Source organism: Delphinus delphis, chromosome 4 (assembly GCF_949987515.2).
Source record: "Delphinus delphis chromosome 4, mDelDel1.2, whole genome shotgun sequence".
Classification (NCBI taxonomy): Eukaryota; Metazoa; Chordata; class Mammalia; order Artiodactyla; family Delphinidae; genus Delphinus; species Delphinus delphis.
In genome coordinates this window covers 120,371,964-120,390,050 of record NC_082686.1, presented here as the reverse complement: position 1 = coordinate 120,390,050, position 18,087 = coordinate 120,371,964, and the positions used below count along the sequence as shown (strand labels likewise).

The 18,087-nt window shown below is 39.6% G+C and overlaps 1 protein-coding gene across 3 annotated transcripts in view; it reads left to right on the top strand.

Annotated features, from left to right (window-relative positions):
• The window catches only part of SLC9A9 (solute carrier family 9 member A9), a 630,944-nt gene that overhangs the window by 85,875 nt on the left and 526,982 nt on the right, over positions 1-18,087 (top strand). Inside the window, exon 1 of one of the 3 annotated variants that reach the window (XM_060011383.1) lies at positions 7,279-7,674. The exons of the other annotated variants lie outside the window; for them this stretch is intronic. Within the exon in view, the coding sequence (XP_059867366.1) occupies positions 7,500-7,674 (175 nt within the window). The 5' untranslated portion in view covers positions 7,279-7,499. Of the gene's footprint in view, positions 1-7,278; positions 7,675-18,087 lie in introns of those variants that run through there. 3 annotated transcript variants of the gene reach the window in all.

Genomic DNA, 18,087 nt, shown 5'->3' with positions numbered 1-18,087 from the left:
AAATATTTTATCTATAACTGTGTTTTCTTCATGTGCCTGTCTTTCCCTAGGATAAAACTCTCAGCAATGTTCTGCAGATAACAAAAATACAGAACCAGACTGTACTGTCTACAAAACTCTGGACAGATAATTTTGCTTGGGATAATGCTCTGGTGGCACAGGAGTTGCTTGCTTGTATTTTCTAAACTTTGTTAGAATAAGTCTGGTGCTGTGATTCTCAGGCACAGCAGAATGCATGAGTAATTTGTAATTGGGTAAATTCAGCTTTGTAGCTGCTGAAGAAGCTATAATTATTCCAGTGCTTCAGAGATGGCGCAAAACACTGCAGCAGCTAAAAGAAAGCGGGCCACATCAGAGTGAGATGAATCCATTAAAACCAGAAAGAGACAGAAAAAAAAATTTGAATTTAGTTTACAAGAAGGGGAATTTGATTTAGAATATTAGTACTTTCTCTCATAATTTAACAATCAAATAATTAATATTCAAATTTGGGGTATTTGAGTGTTGTTTGTATGATTTTTTTTTTGAGTAGTTTTATGTTGGCACATGGAACTTTTATACTTTTTTTAAGCTGTGAGTTGCACAATGTGGATCAACACAACTTACCAAAAAAAAAAAAAAAAAAAAGAATTGTATAGGAGTGAGTTTTTTTCCTTTGGTGTGTGGTGGAGTTAAGGCAAATTTAATGAGTTCTTATCCTTCCTCACAGGTTTTGGGAGCAATAGTTAGACCACTCAACACACTGTCCCAGGTGTATTCAAAAGAAGCATCCTCTTGAACACAGGAGGATGATTGCTTAGGTACAATGCTGATTTCCATTCTGGAGTGGGTCAGTCTGCTCCTGGTTGATCACACGCCTGGCAGTGAAGTCTAACAAATACCTGGGGAGAGTTTATGGGGAACATTTCTGCTCCTATCACCACATTTCCACACTGGTTCATGCAGGAGAAAACTTCTACCTATGCTTCTGACCTTTTGCAGGTGCCATGAAGGAGCTTCTGCTTCACTCTTGATCCCTTGGAACAAGAATGTTCAGTGGGTGATCTAGGCATCACATGGGCTGGGCCACACCTTATTAGAGAGGAGTTTCCTGGGCTTAGGAGCAGAGAAGTCTGAACCGTTTCTTTCTCTGACTACTACAGTCAAGGTGAGCCCAGAAGGTTAAGGGGTGGTTGAAGCCCTAACATTCTTTCTTTCTTTTTCCTGCTGTGTCTCTGCAGGAGACCTCCTTAAAACAGGCTGAGTGCATGGATGTGGATTCTGCTCTGCTGATAAGGTCTTACATCATTAGGTGTGTCTCTGAACGTGCTCTCCTCAGCCTCTTTGTAGATTTGGGATGAGGTGGGAGACTTGTGGTCTAAGCCACCTTCTCAAACATAGTTCACAAAAATTTTATATTTCGGGTGTGACTGTTTTGTTCATTTATTTGTTTTGCGTGTATTCTCCTTTGGTTAAGATGGTGGCAGGGAGGAGCTGTGAGGTTAGGCTGCTCATGGAGCCTAACAATTCCAGCAGAACAATTCCATTTTTCACATGGAGATGAATCTAGCTATTACAGTAGATTTTGGTGGAATCCAATACTGTTTCTATCTCAAATTGCTGACAACCAATTGATTCTGCTCTTTCCAAATTCAATATTTCTTAATTAGAGTGCCTTTAACAGACAAGGTTTAAGTTGAAAGTAGAGTTAGAAAGGCATTTTTGTTTTAAAAAAAAGATTCTTCATTTAACATTTAAAAACTTATATAATTTATAGTCCCTCAATTTTGAAGCCCAAATGTACTGAAGAAAAATTCTTCTTTTAACAAGGATACTAAGAGTGAATAAATATTCAAAGTTATCTATTCTTTTAAAAGTAATTTTGTTGAGGAATCTGGGAACCTGGAAGACCTGCTGTAACATAACGTTCTCTGTTACAGCTTAATTGAGATTTATAAGCCCTGATGATATTTTGGGGACTAGTTCTTCCACCACCCAGTGTCTAAGAGACATTTCTGTCAAAATCTGCTTGGCATTTATGTACTTCATTTCAGAAAAATATTTCCAAGTTTATACAACTTCGTGTTGTTGGGAACTCTGTCTTCTCTCCTCCTGTGTACATTTCTCTAACTGGAGAAATATGCAGAGACCAGGGAGAGGTGAGGGGCATGGTGCCTTTCTTCGTTAGTTTATATAAAATTTTAATAATTTAATGGAGAAGTGATAGGGCAAACTATCAATATATTTCAGCTAATGAGGTCAGAGTTATTAGTTTGTAAGACACAGAAGAGAAGTTATATCCTAAGAGGAATGTGAATTTATCTTGTAGACACTTAGGAGATCAAAGGAATGAATTTTCTCAGGTCTTTGATCACAGAAACTTTGCATTAAAAGTATCAGTAGATGCAGCTTGGAGTGTCAGTTCTCCATCTCATCCTCCCTGTCCTTGGCTCCAGAGCTCATACTTCTTTCTGGCTCTGAAGTCTCCATCTGGGGTTGTGGGGAGGTTTCAGCCACTGTGGCCAGCCTGCACTGACCCTGCCTCGTGAAGAACTGACTGAACAAAATGAAAAGGCAGTGAGTGAAATTTTTCTCACAACTTACCCTTCAGTATGTTCAAGACAGAAGAGAGGACCAATGGACCGAAGCTTGTTACTTTTTCTTTAATTTTTTAAAAACTGAGATATAATTGACAGGTAACATTTATTATTTCTTACAGTGGTACCCTCTACAAAAGAAAAAGGGTGATAAGCTATGGATAGAAGTCTAGGAACAAAGAAAGAGAAAAGGCAGAATTAGGAATCAAGGGATATTCATCTGGGACCCTCGTCACTCTGAGGCTTTAGCTGTGAGGCCCTTTGATGGCACAGGGATGACATGGCTAGATCACAGGCAAAATGCCAGCCTTGCCTCTCTTCAGCTCTGTACAGCTTTGGGACCCTTCAATGAAGCAATGCTTAAATAAAAAAAGTGGGATGCAGTATATGTTTGCTGGGACAAAGCCAGCAAGTGGCATCTGGTGCAAGTGTAAGGTGATTCCCCTTTTCTCTGGTCATCGCTGGTTCGGGGTCCTCATTATGTACTTGTGTACATCAAGGATGAACAATCTAGAGATAAGACCTCACCTTGGAAAACAGTAAGGTCTGTACCCCAGTTTTCCTTCCTCAGAGCATGGCTGGAACTTGGTGGGGCAGAAGAAGGACGAGATCCTTATTCATGCACACGTGTTTCTATATATGAGTTGTTTAATGAAATTACACAAGCCCTCTCATTCTCACTAGTCTTCAGTGAACTTTATTTCACTTTGCCGCCATAATGAAGAGCAGTGGAAAAAACATGCACTTGGGGGTCATGTCCTGGGTTCATGGTCCTTGGTCCCATAGACTCAGAGTCTGAAGAGGAAAACCAGGTATTAGGCAGTGAATGTCTTTGGGACTTAATACTGTCCAAGTGTTTACATGGAATTTAACTTTCTGTGAAATTTTTGAACTTTCATTTCTCTGTGGGAATCTACTAATGGGAGCAGTTCATATTGTTCAAATCAGGGACATTTTTATGCTAACATGTGACTTTTGGAGGGTAGGGAAAGCTAAGATGTGTGAAAAGATAAACTGAAGCACATTAACATTTTCAAGAGTTCATTTGGGCATACGTCCATTCAAACTGGGGCAGCACCAAACTGAAAGCGATTAGGATCACTCCACCAACAGAAGCTTAGAGAGAAGTTTTTGTAGAAAAGATAGGGAAACAAAGCAAGGGCAGTATCTGATTTGCTGTAGCTTTCATGGTTGCCTTATTTGGGAAATCTTAGTTGGCCGTTTGTGATTGGTTGTTCTTAAATTTCATTTTCTTGGATTCGAGCACATTGACTCTGGCTTGGGTTTGGTTTGCTTGCGTACAGTGACCAAGGCATTAGCGTCACCCCAGTCTAATAGTTGCCTCATGTAATTACTTTAACAGATGGATTTATGGCAAGTTTGAAAATAGAATGGGGGTGAATCTTCAGTTTAGTGCATTGTGTGACCTTCAAGTAAACTTAATTACAGTCCTGTCCTGGTCTATTTTAGAACCTTTGGGGGCAAAATATGAAACGGCCATCTCACTGGTCTCAGAGAGGGATACCTGTCAGGAGAAAGGCCAAGTGAATGAGGAAATGGGATCTTCCTCTAACCCAGGGCCTGAATTGACTTAAGTATTTTCCGTTAAGCCCGATGGTTGAGAGAGAACTAAGACTGGTCAGAGTGGGGGCTCTAGGGAACAGGGAAGAGGAACCCTCAGCATCTCTCCTCACCCCAGGAAAGTTTCCCTTCTCAATCCTCTGAGCCCACAATCTCCACTGTCCTCTCCAAGAGCAAGGAACTCTCAAATGATTGGCTAGATTATGAAACACAGTCTATGGGTTCTAACTGGTCACATTCACTAAGGGTGGGGTTATTATGCTACACCACGTTATTTGGCTTGGAAGTCTCTTCTCTTCAAGTTTTTCCTTCCATGAGACTAGATGGGCAAGCTGAGTCAGGGGAATTTCACTGCATAAGCTCGGCCATCCTGTTTTTCTCTTTACTTCCTTCCTCTTACTGGCATGTTGTATCTTTCAGCAAGAACCTTTGACTCAGTGGCCAATAGGTGTTAAGATCTGAATTAAGGGACAATCAAGAATTCTTCTTTGGGAGTATTTAAGTTTTGTATTTAAGTTTTGAGATCCCAACTTCGTCAGAGCCCTAGTACTAAGGTTTATGTCACCAGCTAATAAAATATTGCCTTAATTTTTAATAGATATTCTTCTTTTTGTGGATATCTCCCTCAGGAATCTCATAAAGAGCAGTCATTTTTGATAGTACAGGATTTGTAAATTTGGAGAACCTTGGCTATTAGGGTGACCAGTTGTGCTGGTTTGCCTGTGACTGAGGAGTTTCTGGGATACAGGACTTTCAGTCCTAAAACCATGAAAGTCTCTAACAAGGCAAGGTGAATTGATCACCCCAGCTAAAATGCCATCTTAATGCCACTAAACCCTGTGTGTGAATTTAACCCTTACTGGCTGTGCAACCTTGGATATATTACCAACCCTCTCTGAGCCTTAAGTGCCTCACATGTAGGGTTTTTATGACTATTACATTAAATTAAATTTCCCAGCATATTTCCTGGTTTATAGTAGATACCAAAGTAATATGTGCTTCTACTTAGTTTTCTTATTTTTCTTGGTACCTAAGAATATTAAATGATATTCTGAGAAGAAAACACAAGATAGGAGGAATTGAAATACTTTTCTGAATGGAAGAATTGGAAAAGTTTCCTAAACCCCCTTTTCTTTTCAGCTTGCCATCCTAATGTTAAACAGTATCAGGACTGGACAATAGAATGGTGAATGTATTCCATTCCTGGAGTGAACCAGGGGCCACATGTTCAAATGACTGTAGGGGTCATGCAGGGAACATAAATGAGTGAAATAGAATGAATGGGACTTGTGGCAAACAGGAACCCCCTCAGCCTTCACAGGTTGTGGCCACATGGGAAGAGGGTCCAGTGTGCCAGATCTTACCAGTTTTTTTCTAGAGAAACCATGTGTCTGATATTTTTATGTGAAATATACCTTTTTTCATATGTTGACATCAAGTTTAGGACTTTTAAAAACAGTGTATTAGCCAATCAAAACATTCCATAGGTCTTTAATCCTCTCACTGAGTTGCTTCATTGGGTAAGAGCGTGAAATTGGATGTCATAATAAGACAACTGAAGAAAGTTTATTCTGGCCAGATGGAATAATCATCATTATTAAAAGGAAACCAAAGTAATTAAATGGTGACTGAAAAGAAAAAGAAAAAAAAGATAGGAAATTGCCACGTTTTGAAGTTGGGTTATCTTGTAAATCTAACAACTCGAGACTAAACCTGTGGGGTTGCAAAACTGTAAAGGTAGAACCTGCTAGCAAAGCTTCATGAAATGCTTGCAAGCATTATCTGACAGATTTCAAAACAGTTTGAATATTAGTCATCATGGATATGTCTGCCAAAAAGGGTAGTGTGTTAAAAGAACATCTGCAACCCACATAAATACCCCCTGCTGACTTAAACTCAGGAAATCAGCTTCAAAAGTTGCAGAAGGCAAAGAAGCTGAAACAGCAGAATTTTATATTAAGTGGTTGATAGACTTTCTCTGTGGGTAAAACTGTTATTGAGGAGCTAGTTTAGCCCCCAATATATCGTGTGTTTGACCTCTAGCTTTTGGTGACAAGATATTCTGAGGCTCTATTTGGACTCATCCTACTCAATGAATCACTTACACCATATAAATTGAATACTAATTCCGTCAAGTATGGGTATACTAGATGATTATTACAACCCCTGAGTTATAATAATATCATGAAATGATGAAGACCCTCACTTAACCCTGTATCTAATTGTATCATAAGACCAATAAGGCAAACGAATCATAACAATTACTAAGAAAACAGCAGAGCCTGTGGTAGCGTTATCTTGATCTTTTTCAAAAAGTATAAGAATCTTAATTCAAACAGAACTAACCTGCCAAATGCAAGATGATCTGAAGAATCATCACTGTCTGTGCCCTGGAATTCTGGAAGCTTCATTATTGGTGGCAGACTATTCCTCAGTGAACCACATTGTTTTGCATATAGGACAGAGGAGGTTTGTGATCTGTGGCAGATTCTGTGGGTCCTGAATGTCTGGACCAGGAGCTTTACAAAGAGAAATCCACAAATGTGTCATTACTGGGAATGGCTGTATGGTTTCTTCCTTCAAAGACACGTCTTTAGTTTCTTTTCTTTTTTGACTCAACATATAAAAACAGCACACAGCTGTAGAGATAGGACAAAATTCTTTTTGTCTTGTGCTTTCATTTATTCTTGTTAAAAGAAAAGCAATTGATTCAGAGTTTAAATACTGCTCTTGTGACTACCAGTTATATAAAACCAGAGGGACATTCATAGACAAAATTATTTCTTGCTTCTAAACTTAAAAAAAAAAAATCCTTGTGAAATCATTTTCAGTCTGTCCCCATCACATTGCTAGGCTTTGGTTGGAAAGGAAAAATCTCGCATGTGAGTGAGGTTATGATTCAGGAATTGGCTTTTTGAATTTAGAAAATGTTGGTGATGTAAGGTGATCTGCTTTATTATTAATCTACAATTCACCTGTTATGCAGCTTAAGAAGACTTGTTCTAAACGATAAGATCATGACTCAAGATCTCAGAATGACTGATAGCAGGTTTGTCCGATATGAAAGTTAATTTCATGGAATGAATCATTTAAAGACAGTAAGCGTTGATGATGAAACCACACTCTGGAGTTTGAAAAGAGACGAGGCTGCTTTAAGAGAGAAACAGGAAGTTGTAACTAGAAGCCATCTGAATACTAAGCCAAGGCAGAATGCTCATGAAGTAGCAACTTAAGTGGCAGTGTTATCCTGAAATCCTCAGGCAGCCAGACCGTCTTAGGCAAACCTTGATAAAACAGTCCTTATCCAGGTTTTTATCTAAGGAATCCCGAGTAGACTGGAGAATGGAGAGACAGCAAAGGTTCATGTCAGAGAGGGACGAGTATCAGTTTCAACATCAGGGAGCGGTGGAGCTGCTTGTCTTTAATTTTTTGCTCATCCTTACCATTTTGACAATCTGGTTATTTAAAAATCATCGATTTCGCTTCTTGCATGAAACCGGAGGAGCGATGGTGTACGGTGAGTGCAGAAACTGTAGGATTGATGTGAAACTTGTTGCTTGGGCGTAATTAGAGACTTGTGCTCAGATGGCAAAGTACCGAAACTGGAGAAAACATGCTGATTGAAATGTCATTAGCTTGATGAAAGGTGCTACAGCATAATGAATGCTCATCTCTATCCAGATGAGCTGCCAAAATTTGCCTTGTCACAAGAGTAAATGTCACAGTCATGTTCTCACGCAGCACATAATGCGAGCCTGTCGACAGATGCAGGTCCATTGTCATGTGGGGAGACAAACAGGGCTAGCTGTTTGTTTTTGTAATGATAGACATTGGGAAGTCACAGAGAGCAGCCTTCTTTCACTGGAGGGGCTGATGGGCTTTATAAAGTTCTAGAAATAACATCACTTAAACATGTATTGAGTAAATCCTCTTACATCAACTAGTTTCAAGAAGAAAACTTGCAGAACGTATGTATTCCACCCCTACTATTGGAGTAATTTTGTTCAAATCTATTTTAAGTATATGAGCATGTTTTATTTTCTTATAATACACAAGTTTCTTTATGCAGTGCTCTTCATTTCTTAGCCTGATTTCATAATTTCTAGTTTATAGTTATTATTAGTATGATTTACTATGTATCGTCTTTTTTGGAGGGAGGGACAAGGTGTGGAAAAGAATTTAACCTTTTAAGCTCCCAAGTATTGCTCTTTCTGTGCAACTTACCATGTCATTCCTTTCAGAAAGCTTAATAAAATGTGACAGAGATTTTCCAGTATGTACTCTCATCTTTTAAAGTAAAGTGTAAGACACTGGTGGTTTTAAAACTGATCTGATTTATGAAATAGTTTGCTTTACCACTCTTAGCCTGATAATGGATAGGAACTTTGAACACAGTGGAAACAGCTGAGGCATTGTTATAAGTCATAGTAAAGAATATACTTTTATATTTCACTTCCCTTATTTTGGAAGTCCTAAAGCCTTTTATACCCCCGAGGTTCAGGGAACAGGATCCGTGCACATTTTATATGCTAACCATATGATGTCCTGATGATAACAATGTACAGTCATGATTTGAGACCATAAGAAATCAGATGCCTTAGCTGGATCCCACTGTGAGATACTTGAGCTAGAAGGCAGAAGTTTTAGGCTAAGCAGTGTAATTTCTTTCAGGAGACTGATGTGCTGGTCCATTCAGAGCACAGTTAAGTTCCTTTCCATTGAGGGACTTAAAAAACATAACAAAACTCTCATTTGAGGGGAAAAACTTACAATCAGGTTAAAGAGAAATGGTCAGAGAGAAGGGAAGTGACACCAGCTGATGTAAAGCCCTCGGCGCCAGTCACTGCCCTTCTCCACCATCAGTGGACCAGGCTTTCTACTGACTCGTCTAATAAATAATCAAAGAGGATATAGGATGTAATCTGAGAAGCCAGAAACAATGTAATTCTTGGCATTAAATTAAAGGGCTATATATAGTTTAGCAAAACAACACTGGTTTTAAAATTATGACCCTTTATTAGAGGGGAAGATTTCTTCACAGCCCTGAATTTGATTGAACTATGACTCATTTACCAATTTCAGCTTATCTATGATGGAGACACTGTTTTGTAAAACTTTTGATTAAATTTTGGTGACCTATTAAAATTCAGACATACTTTGTACTCACGACACATAAATGTAACTTCTACTTTTTAACATGAAAATTCCCAGATTAACTTTTAATCCTTAAAAACTGCAGGAAATACTTTTAAGTTGTGGTTGAAGTCATAAAATATTAGCACATTTACTGTGTAGCACAGGGAACTATATTCAATATCTTGTAGTAAACTATACTGGAAAAGAATTTTAAAAAGATTCGGTTCTATATATATATATGTGTGTGTGTGTGTGTGTGTGTGTGTGTGTGTGTGTGTGTGTGTGTATATATGTAAAACCGAATCACTTTGCTGTACTCCTGAAACTAATGCAATATTGTAAATCGACTATACTTCAATAAAGAAGAAAAAATATTAGCACATTGAGCAATAGTTGAGATAGTGTTTCTCTAAATTGCTATTCTTAAGGCAGTTTAAGCTTAAGGTTTGTGTGGGATTAAGTTGAGCTGTCTGATTTCTGTCCTTCTTTTATAAATTTTTTTCATATGGGAGTTATTGAAAGCAAGTTCTGAAACACTGCAATGTATAAGGATTATAAAAATTATGGAGACATCCACATATATGTATAACTATCCCATTACTAGAATTTTTAGTATCCTTGAGTTATCTTGAGCTGTATAACTCAGTGAAAAGACTTTTATTTTAGTGTTGTTTAGTTTTTTTTTATTGGCATAGAATTATAATTGTTGGAATTTAAGGAGATCTTAAAGGTTATTTTCTCTAGCCGCCTCATTATACAGAGGAAGAAACTAAATCTCAAAGAAGTGAACTTCCCCTAAACTGAATAGCTACTCATGGCGGCGTCCATGTGATTTGACTCATCCACAGGTCTAATAAGGTTCATGTTCATCTCAAAAGAGTTCTCACTGATAATCTCTGAAAATAGTCCATATGGATAGCACTGGTGACATCTCATATTTCTTCTTCAGGGATGATCTAAATGTTATGTCTGAAATATTTATTAGGGACTTTCTGTCAGTGATGTAATAAAATCGTCTGAAACTACAACAGAGAAATAAGAGGGACATTCAGATAAACCTTTTGTTGTTGTTTTATTGGAGTATAGTAGCTTTACAATGTTGTGTTAGTTTCTGCTGTACAACGAAGTGAATCAGCTATACGTATACATATATCCCCTCCCTCTTGGACCTCCCTCCCACCTCCCCCCACAACCCACTCATCTAGGTCACCACAGAGCACCAAGCTGAGCTCCCTGCGCTATACAGCAGGTTCCCACTAGCATGGTAAGGGGAAGGGAGATGCCAAGTGAATGAATCTGCCAGTAGCTGTAACTGAATTTGAAATTCATATATTGGGAAGGAGTCAGATTGGAAGTCCAGCTTCCTCATCTCACAGGTAAGGAAATGAAGACTTAGAGATATGAAGGTCATGTAATTAGCCACCGAGCTGGGCTATCTCTATTAAGAGATGCTGAAGATATTTTAAAATAAACAAATTCTTTCAATGATTGTCGTAGAGAGAAGATGTATCTGTGAGATCCAGATGCATCCTCATATTGTTTATGCTTTCAAGATTAGTCAGATAGATTCTATTTTCCAGAAAGTCCAAAAGAATGAAATTTCAGAGTAAGACCAAATAAACCCCTTCATCACCAGAGGATGGAAGCCATGGCTCTTGTGAGAGTTCTGCCAGGGGCCTGGTGATAATCAATGGGGAAGAAAAGAAACAAAACTATGGTTCACGTTGAACTTTTAAAAGTTTTTTTTTATCTTAAAGAAGATGAACACTTGAAAGTAAACTGTACTTCAGTCATCTCCATCTTACAGACAGATATGCTTGTAATGAAACATCTTCTAAAATTGCTTGGTCCTGTACCTGACGCTTATCAGTGAATTTGACTAACAGTTCCCCTACTAGACTGACTACTGCTCTTACTCTCGTCAACTATTTGTATAACGTTTCATTTTCCTCTGCATCAAGGACCATAAATATTTTTCTAAGGCCCTGGATTTCCTGTTTCAGCCCAGCCAGCCTTTTGCCTTTCTGTCACTATTCTGCCGATATGTGTCAGTTATCCTTTAGAAGACACACTAGATGTTGATGCATTTTATCTGTATATGGGGAAATCCAATTAAAAAATTTTAGGGAGCAGGGTCTTAGGAAATGAGCAATTAAATAAAAGTGAGGAGAAAAGTGATCAAACAACATTTAACTGCTCTTTTATAGTTATTGTTAGGAACAATTTCCAAGTTGTTAACCTTATATTATATGAAGTGTTGTAGAGGCCAAGAAAAATCATGGGTGGTGTCTGGTTTGACTCTGGAGTTCCTTGGAGATAATTCTGATACTCCAGATACAAATAACCTATCTTTCTTGGTATCAAGGGTCCTAGGATGCTTTTAAAAATTAGTGGCAGCATTTTAACAATATTTTTGCTTCACCAGGAACAGTGGTTGGTAATTGTGTCTCATGACATTCTACAGCTCTCATTATTTCAAAATCAAAGGATTAGAATCCATAACTGGCTTAAAGTATAAGCCATGATGATATTCACTTAAATTGGACTAAAAGCTTAAGAGACTATTAATGGTCAAAATATTGACTGGCAGCAGATGGTGCACTTAGCGCTGCTCACTTAGGGCCCTGTATCCATTGCTCGTTGTTCATAAAAGAAAAATTGCTCCTTGTTCCCTGATAGCATTAACAATTCCATTACACATCACTGGGGGCTCCCTTACTTTGTAGGACATTCATAATGCCATGCATTTGAGGGTTGGGATCTGAGTTTAGGGACAGAACAATTTAAATCTCTTAGAATTCTACCTTTGATTTCACAGCCTTATAATATAAGGGACAGTCTCCAAATACAAGGGGAAATCTTGCTCACTGTTTAGTGGGCTGAAGGGAAATTTTAAGCCACAAAGTTTAGATTTTGAATTCATTAAACTATATTATATTAACCTATTAGACTATGTCTGATGCTCTAAGAATATATTTAGCGGTTTCAGAAGGCCAACTGAGTTCACTCAACGGCCTGTTTTTCAAGATTTAAAGAAAACATAGTTACATAGTCAAGCACTAAGGTTTTAAAAGCTATTTTTCTTAAAAAAATCATAAGGCATTAATTTTATCCTAGCACTGCTTGGAGGTTCCTCAGGATAAAATTGTCTTGGTGGACACGGTGTGGCTCTCCCCTACTGAGGCATTTTACTCTGCTTCAGTCCAGCCCTGCCTCCTTGACTGCCAGGCCCATAGGAGATGTTGACTTCACACCCTTCTCCCTGCCTGGAAGGCCCTCCTGAGGCTTTTTACTTATGCAAATATAGCATGCTTTATGGAGAAAGCATTGGATGCTCTCTTGGGGATTTGGGTTTTTAAATCCTTATGATTTTCTTTTTTTTCAGTAGCTAGATGCATTACTTTGGGCAAGCAATTTAATCTCTAGCCCTAGTTTTCTTATCTATAAAATGAGGAAGAAATGAAATAGAAGATTTCACTAACCTTCCTTCCAGCTTCAAAAGTCCTTCAAGGGCTTCCCTGGTGGCGCAGTGGTTGGGAGTACGCCTGCTGATGCAGGGGGTGCGGGTTCATGCCCCGGTCCAGGAGGGTCCCACGTGCCGCAGAGCGGCTGGGCCCGTGGGCCGTGGGCCGTGGCCCTTGGCCGCTGGGCCTGCGCGTCCGGAGCCTGTGCTCCGCGGTGGGAGGGGCCGCAGCTCTGAGAGGCCCACACACAGCAAAAAAAAAAAAAAAAAAAAGTCCTTCAAAATTCAGGCTAAGACTGACATTAGCCATCAGGCAATTCTCAGCCACTCCAACTCAAACCAGTAGCTTTTCTTCCCAGAACCCTACCAGCCTATAATGACATCCGAGTCTTTCTCCCAGATGGGATTTTAATTAGTGTTATTTTACCATTCTAGTTTTTCCAGTTCTGCTCTGATTTTCTATGGAATGCTCAGTAAATCCTATTGAATTCCTGTTAGAAAGGCACAGAGAGAAAGTTATACCATCAGAACAGTGAGGTCTGGCTGTGGATTTGGGGATCTGTGGATGCATGTCATATGAAAACCGGAGTGGCTCTGATTTAATTTGAAAGGATCTGCAGGAAAGGTAATTAGGGTTAAGAGCCTAATGAATTAAACTTGCTTTCCCTCTTGAGGGAAAAAGAGGTTGGTTTTAAGAAGCTTCGGAGATCAGGGCCAGGTTTTCCATGCTGTAAAGTGTTAGCCAAAGAAAGTTTGAAAAAGTGGAAAAAATCAAAGATGTATAGCTCTGTGTAGGTTTTTAAAAGTTGATTTTAAGAAAATAACCTCCTATGTATCCTGCTGTGCTTCTGAATCACTAAGGAGCTGCAGAGGAAGCCCGTAGAGCAAACTACTGTGTTGCCTCAAAGGATCCCATCTCAGACTCTAAAGGCCAATGATTGTGAACATCAAGAAAATGAATTTTTGATTTAAACTGTTTATGGAGATATTATATATAGTCTAAATGGTTAGGCAAGTGGTAACATGATAAACTAATATTTGCTAAACATTTATTATGTCAAAATAACATAATAAAAATAACAATATAACAAGTAACAATAATAAAAATAGCTAACACAAATAGCATTTACAGTATGAATTATGCTGTCATAAGTACTTTACATATATTAACTCATTTAATCCTCACAACAACCTTTTTTTTTTTTTTGCGGTATGTGGGCCTCTCACTGTTGTGGCCTCTCCCGTTGCGGAGCACAGGCTCCGGACGCACAGGCTCAACGGCCATGGCTCACGGGCCCAGCTGCTCCGCGGCATGTGGGATCTTCCCAGACCGGGGCACGAACCCGTGTCCCCTACATCGGCAGGCGGACTCTCAACCACTGTGCCACCAGGGAAGCCCAACAACCATTTTTTATGTGGGGAAACTGAGGCACCAAAAATTAAGTAACCTGCTTAAGGTCACACGTACTAGATACCTAAGCTGGGACTCATACCTTGGCAGTTTGGCTCCATAAGGCCACTGGGTATCACAAACATGGGTGTGTTTGTGTGTGCATGTGTGTGTTGCACGGGGGAGGTATTGTCATTTTTATGTTACAGATGATGAAACCAACACTCAGAGACATAAAGTGACTTGCTGGTAACCATCAGGGCTGAACTTCAAACTCACGATCATTAAACCCATATTCTTTCACCTGTATCACACATTTAGCCCTAGAAGTGTTGCCGTTACTTAATAAAATGTCTATTTTGTGCCAGGTGATAGTACTTTAGAAAGTTTATAAAAGAAAGACAGAGATTGAAAGATCTAACTACACATTAACCCTCATGGCTAATCATCACCATATCCATGCAGAAAAGGTCTGAGGATCTTCAGTTTGTATATAAGGAAACAGAAACAAAAAATTTACAACTATGGCCAAGGCTGCCCACAATAATTGGGAGAAACACCATTTTTGGAAGCTAGTGCTCTCAAATTCTGGCCACAGTTGTCCTCTCGTCAAAGTCTGCTGTTGGTATTTAACTCTCCCAGGAAGTTAGGAGTGAGGAGAGGTTGGGAAAGGGAGGTGGGTCATTAAGTTTTCTTTTTACCTTGAGGCCTCAGAAACATTATACTGTCCACAGCCAAAAGCCCAGCATGGGAAAGACAGTGGGGGCAATATTGTGAAAGCACATCCACGCCAAGCAGCCGGGTTGAAATGTCCCAGTGAGAGTGATGAGGCTGACCCGGAAACACCTGCCACAGCATCAGGGAAGGCGGTGTTGCAAGTCCACAGTGATTCTGGTTTTAAATGCCTATGATTGTCAGAATGGGTGGGGAAGGAACTGCAAATGCCTTATTCATGTGGAGTGTGCAAAACTAGGCTTTCATCTAACCTTAGTTTAATGGAATTAAATTTTTGGAAGAGACTGAAGATAAAATTACTTATACCTCTGGGCTCTCCAAGCTTGATGAAACCTGTGTGCATGAACCTGAGGTGACATGGATTTTGATGGAGTTCTATGACTGTGATGGCAGTCGTATTGGTAGAAACTGCTGTCTTACAAGACAGTGCTTCTCACAGTAGGGTTCCAGAAGCATCAGCATCACCTGAAAACTTGTTAGAAATGTATATATGTGGCCCCCGACCCAGCCTTATTAGGTCAAAAACTTGGAGTCCAGCAAAGCAGTGTTTTAATGAAACTTTCAGAGGTTTCTGATGCACTAAAGTCTGAGAACTACTCCACTAGGAAAATGAAACATCCAGTTTCTAGTTTTGTCTCCTTTTCTCCTATCTTTTTTCTTTCTCACTTCATTACCCTGCTGTGATGAAGGGAGAGTTTGGGAGACAATCTCCATGTATTGGAGAGTCCCTTCCTCTTTCACTATCTAGAATACTTTGTGACATTTCCACCTCTGGTTTGAGAAAAAATAGACTGTTCTGTGTAAACATTATAAAAGAAATCATTTTGTTTTAGTCAGTATTTATCTAGGTAGATATCTCTATATTTCTTTTGTAAACTTCCTAAGATGATTTCAAGGAAGGGTATTAGCTACATATAAGCTGTGGCTGAGATAGTTTCTAGAGAAAAGTTACCTATAGTGTTATGTTAGGAATCCCGGAGTGCTGTGAAATGTGTGTGTTTGTGTGTGTTGTATGCACAAGTGTGTGCATGTGTGTGTTGTCTGGTATGCACCAAGGATGGATGTGCACATCGGGCAGCCTACCATGGTGGAAGATCTCATGGTTGGGACTCTGTCATTTCGCATATGACTCTAACCTGTGAGAAGGTAGAACTTTGAATGGATGAAGCATCCGAAGGTGGAACAGCTTCATGGACCACTTTCCACCTTGGAATATCATGGGATACTCTTGCGGGCAGATGCCCCAGACAGACCTGTTCTGAAATCGTTATGGGATGCTTTTCTTCAACAAAGCAAGTTGGTAGTGAGCCAGCACAAAGCAATAAATTATGTCCCTTTTAGCAACACCCACACCTTCCTTTAGTCCTTTGAATTTAGAAGGTTGGTGGGAGGGCAGAGAGAGAACAAAAGCCCTAAATAGCCAGAAGGCATTGTATATTTTTACTTTTGGTTCTATCCCTGACTAATCTCAGTGTAAAACTAAACTGCTAAAGGAAAATGTTAGGGAATGCATTTAGCATTTGAAACTCAAACCCATATCATCCCTGTAAATCAGTGTTCTGACAAAGGCTTTGATGAGATGGTAGAGGTGGATAAATATCAAGTAAACAGTTAAAAATTGTAGCGATAACACGTAATATCTAGTATTTGTGAATACCATCTTACAGTTAAATGGTGTCCACCGATTTGGCTTCCTTCGAATATTTATCACACCTTTTCCTTCTTCATTTCCACATTTGGATCCCTAGTTCATATTTTTTTAATCTGAGTGACTGAAATAACATCTTAGATTCCCTGCCTTAAAGAGTCTCCCACTATAAAAAGTCTTAAGAGTGGTAAAGAACACTCTTCCTTGGCTTTATTTTATTCCTGTCATCTTGAAATTCCTCTTCTCAAATTCCTTTGTTAAATTCTTTTTAACATAAATAGACACTATTTCTGATGTTAACTTCCTCTCCATGTTCCCACTGTTTCTCAATTCTCTTTTCTCTCTTCGGATAATTTTCTCCAAACGCTCTTTCCTCTGCCCCGAAACAGAACAAATCTGCCTCTTCAAAAGGAGCTCACTCTGTTCTTCCTCAGGATCTTCTTGGCAACCATCTCTCCCTCTTGAACACCCTCACTGGGGTCCTTGATCTCAGGTGCCCTAGTGGGCCACCCAAACTGCTCGATGTTCCCGATTAGCACCCCACTTATTGATTTCCATGTGCTTCTCCCTATAAAGTCCACGCCCTCTTCTCTCCCTTGCAAATCCAGTGCATCCTTAGGAAGCTCCTCTGCGAAGCCTTCCTTAACACGTTAGGGGGTGGAGTTAGTTGATCTCTCCTCTAGGGTTCTTTGGGACTTTGTACATTGACTTGTTAAAAAAAAAAAACGGTATCTGTTAGGATGTGTTCCACTGCTAGTCACAGGAACCCTGACTCAGACAGACTTAAGCAACATGGCAATTTATTATCTCCCATAACTAGAAGTCTGGAGAAGAGTAGTCTTCAGGGCTGGCTGATTCAGCAACTGCTGTTGTTTTCAAGGATGCAGGTTTCTTTTCCTTTTCTCCGCTCTGCCATTCCCAGTGCTGACTTCAGTGGCGGGCTGGGAGCGAGGTGGGCATGGCAGTTCCTGGTGTCCTGACCAGGCACAATAATAGCCTGAGGAAGAAGAGAGCTCATCTCTCCTCGGCCCCTCTTTTAGGATGTCAAAACTTTTCTAAGAAGCCTCCTAGCAAGCTTTTCTTCACGTTTTATTGACAGGAATAGAGTTACATGCCTTTTAGTACCAATTATCAGCAAGGGGAACAGAAACACCCTTGGAACTGAGAGAGAGGTCACCTTACCCCGAGCACATGTGGGGAGGGATGGTTAGCCGAAGAAATCAGGGTTTTGTTGGGAAAAAGAGGGGATAGATGCTGAGTTGCCAATCAGCAGTGTCTGATACCCTTATTAAGTTGAAATATCATATTACGTAGTTTAAGGATTTATCTTGTTTTTTCAGTAAGAGACAACACCTCATTTATTTAGATCATTCTTGGTAGCCACTCCGTGCATAGAGAGTGAAAGAACTACAAAACTCAGTTCTTCAATCTTCATGTATTAACTACATTTTCTTGAGGCTCCTAAATTCTCTCCAATGTCATGTGGCATTTAAATATACCTGTGTGATAGTCTGATGCATGTGTATAGGAAGAGAATCTGAAAGGAGCCCGCTGGAGT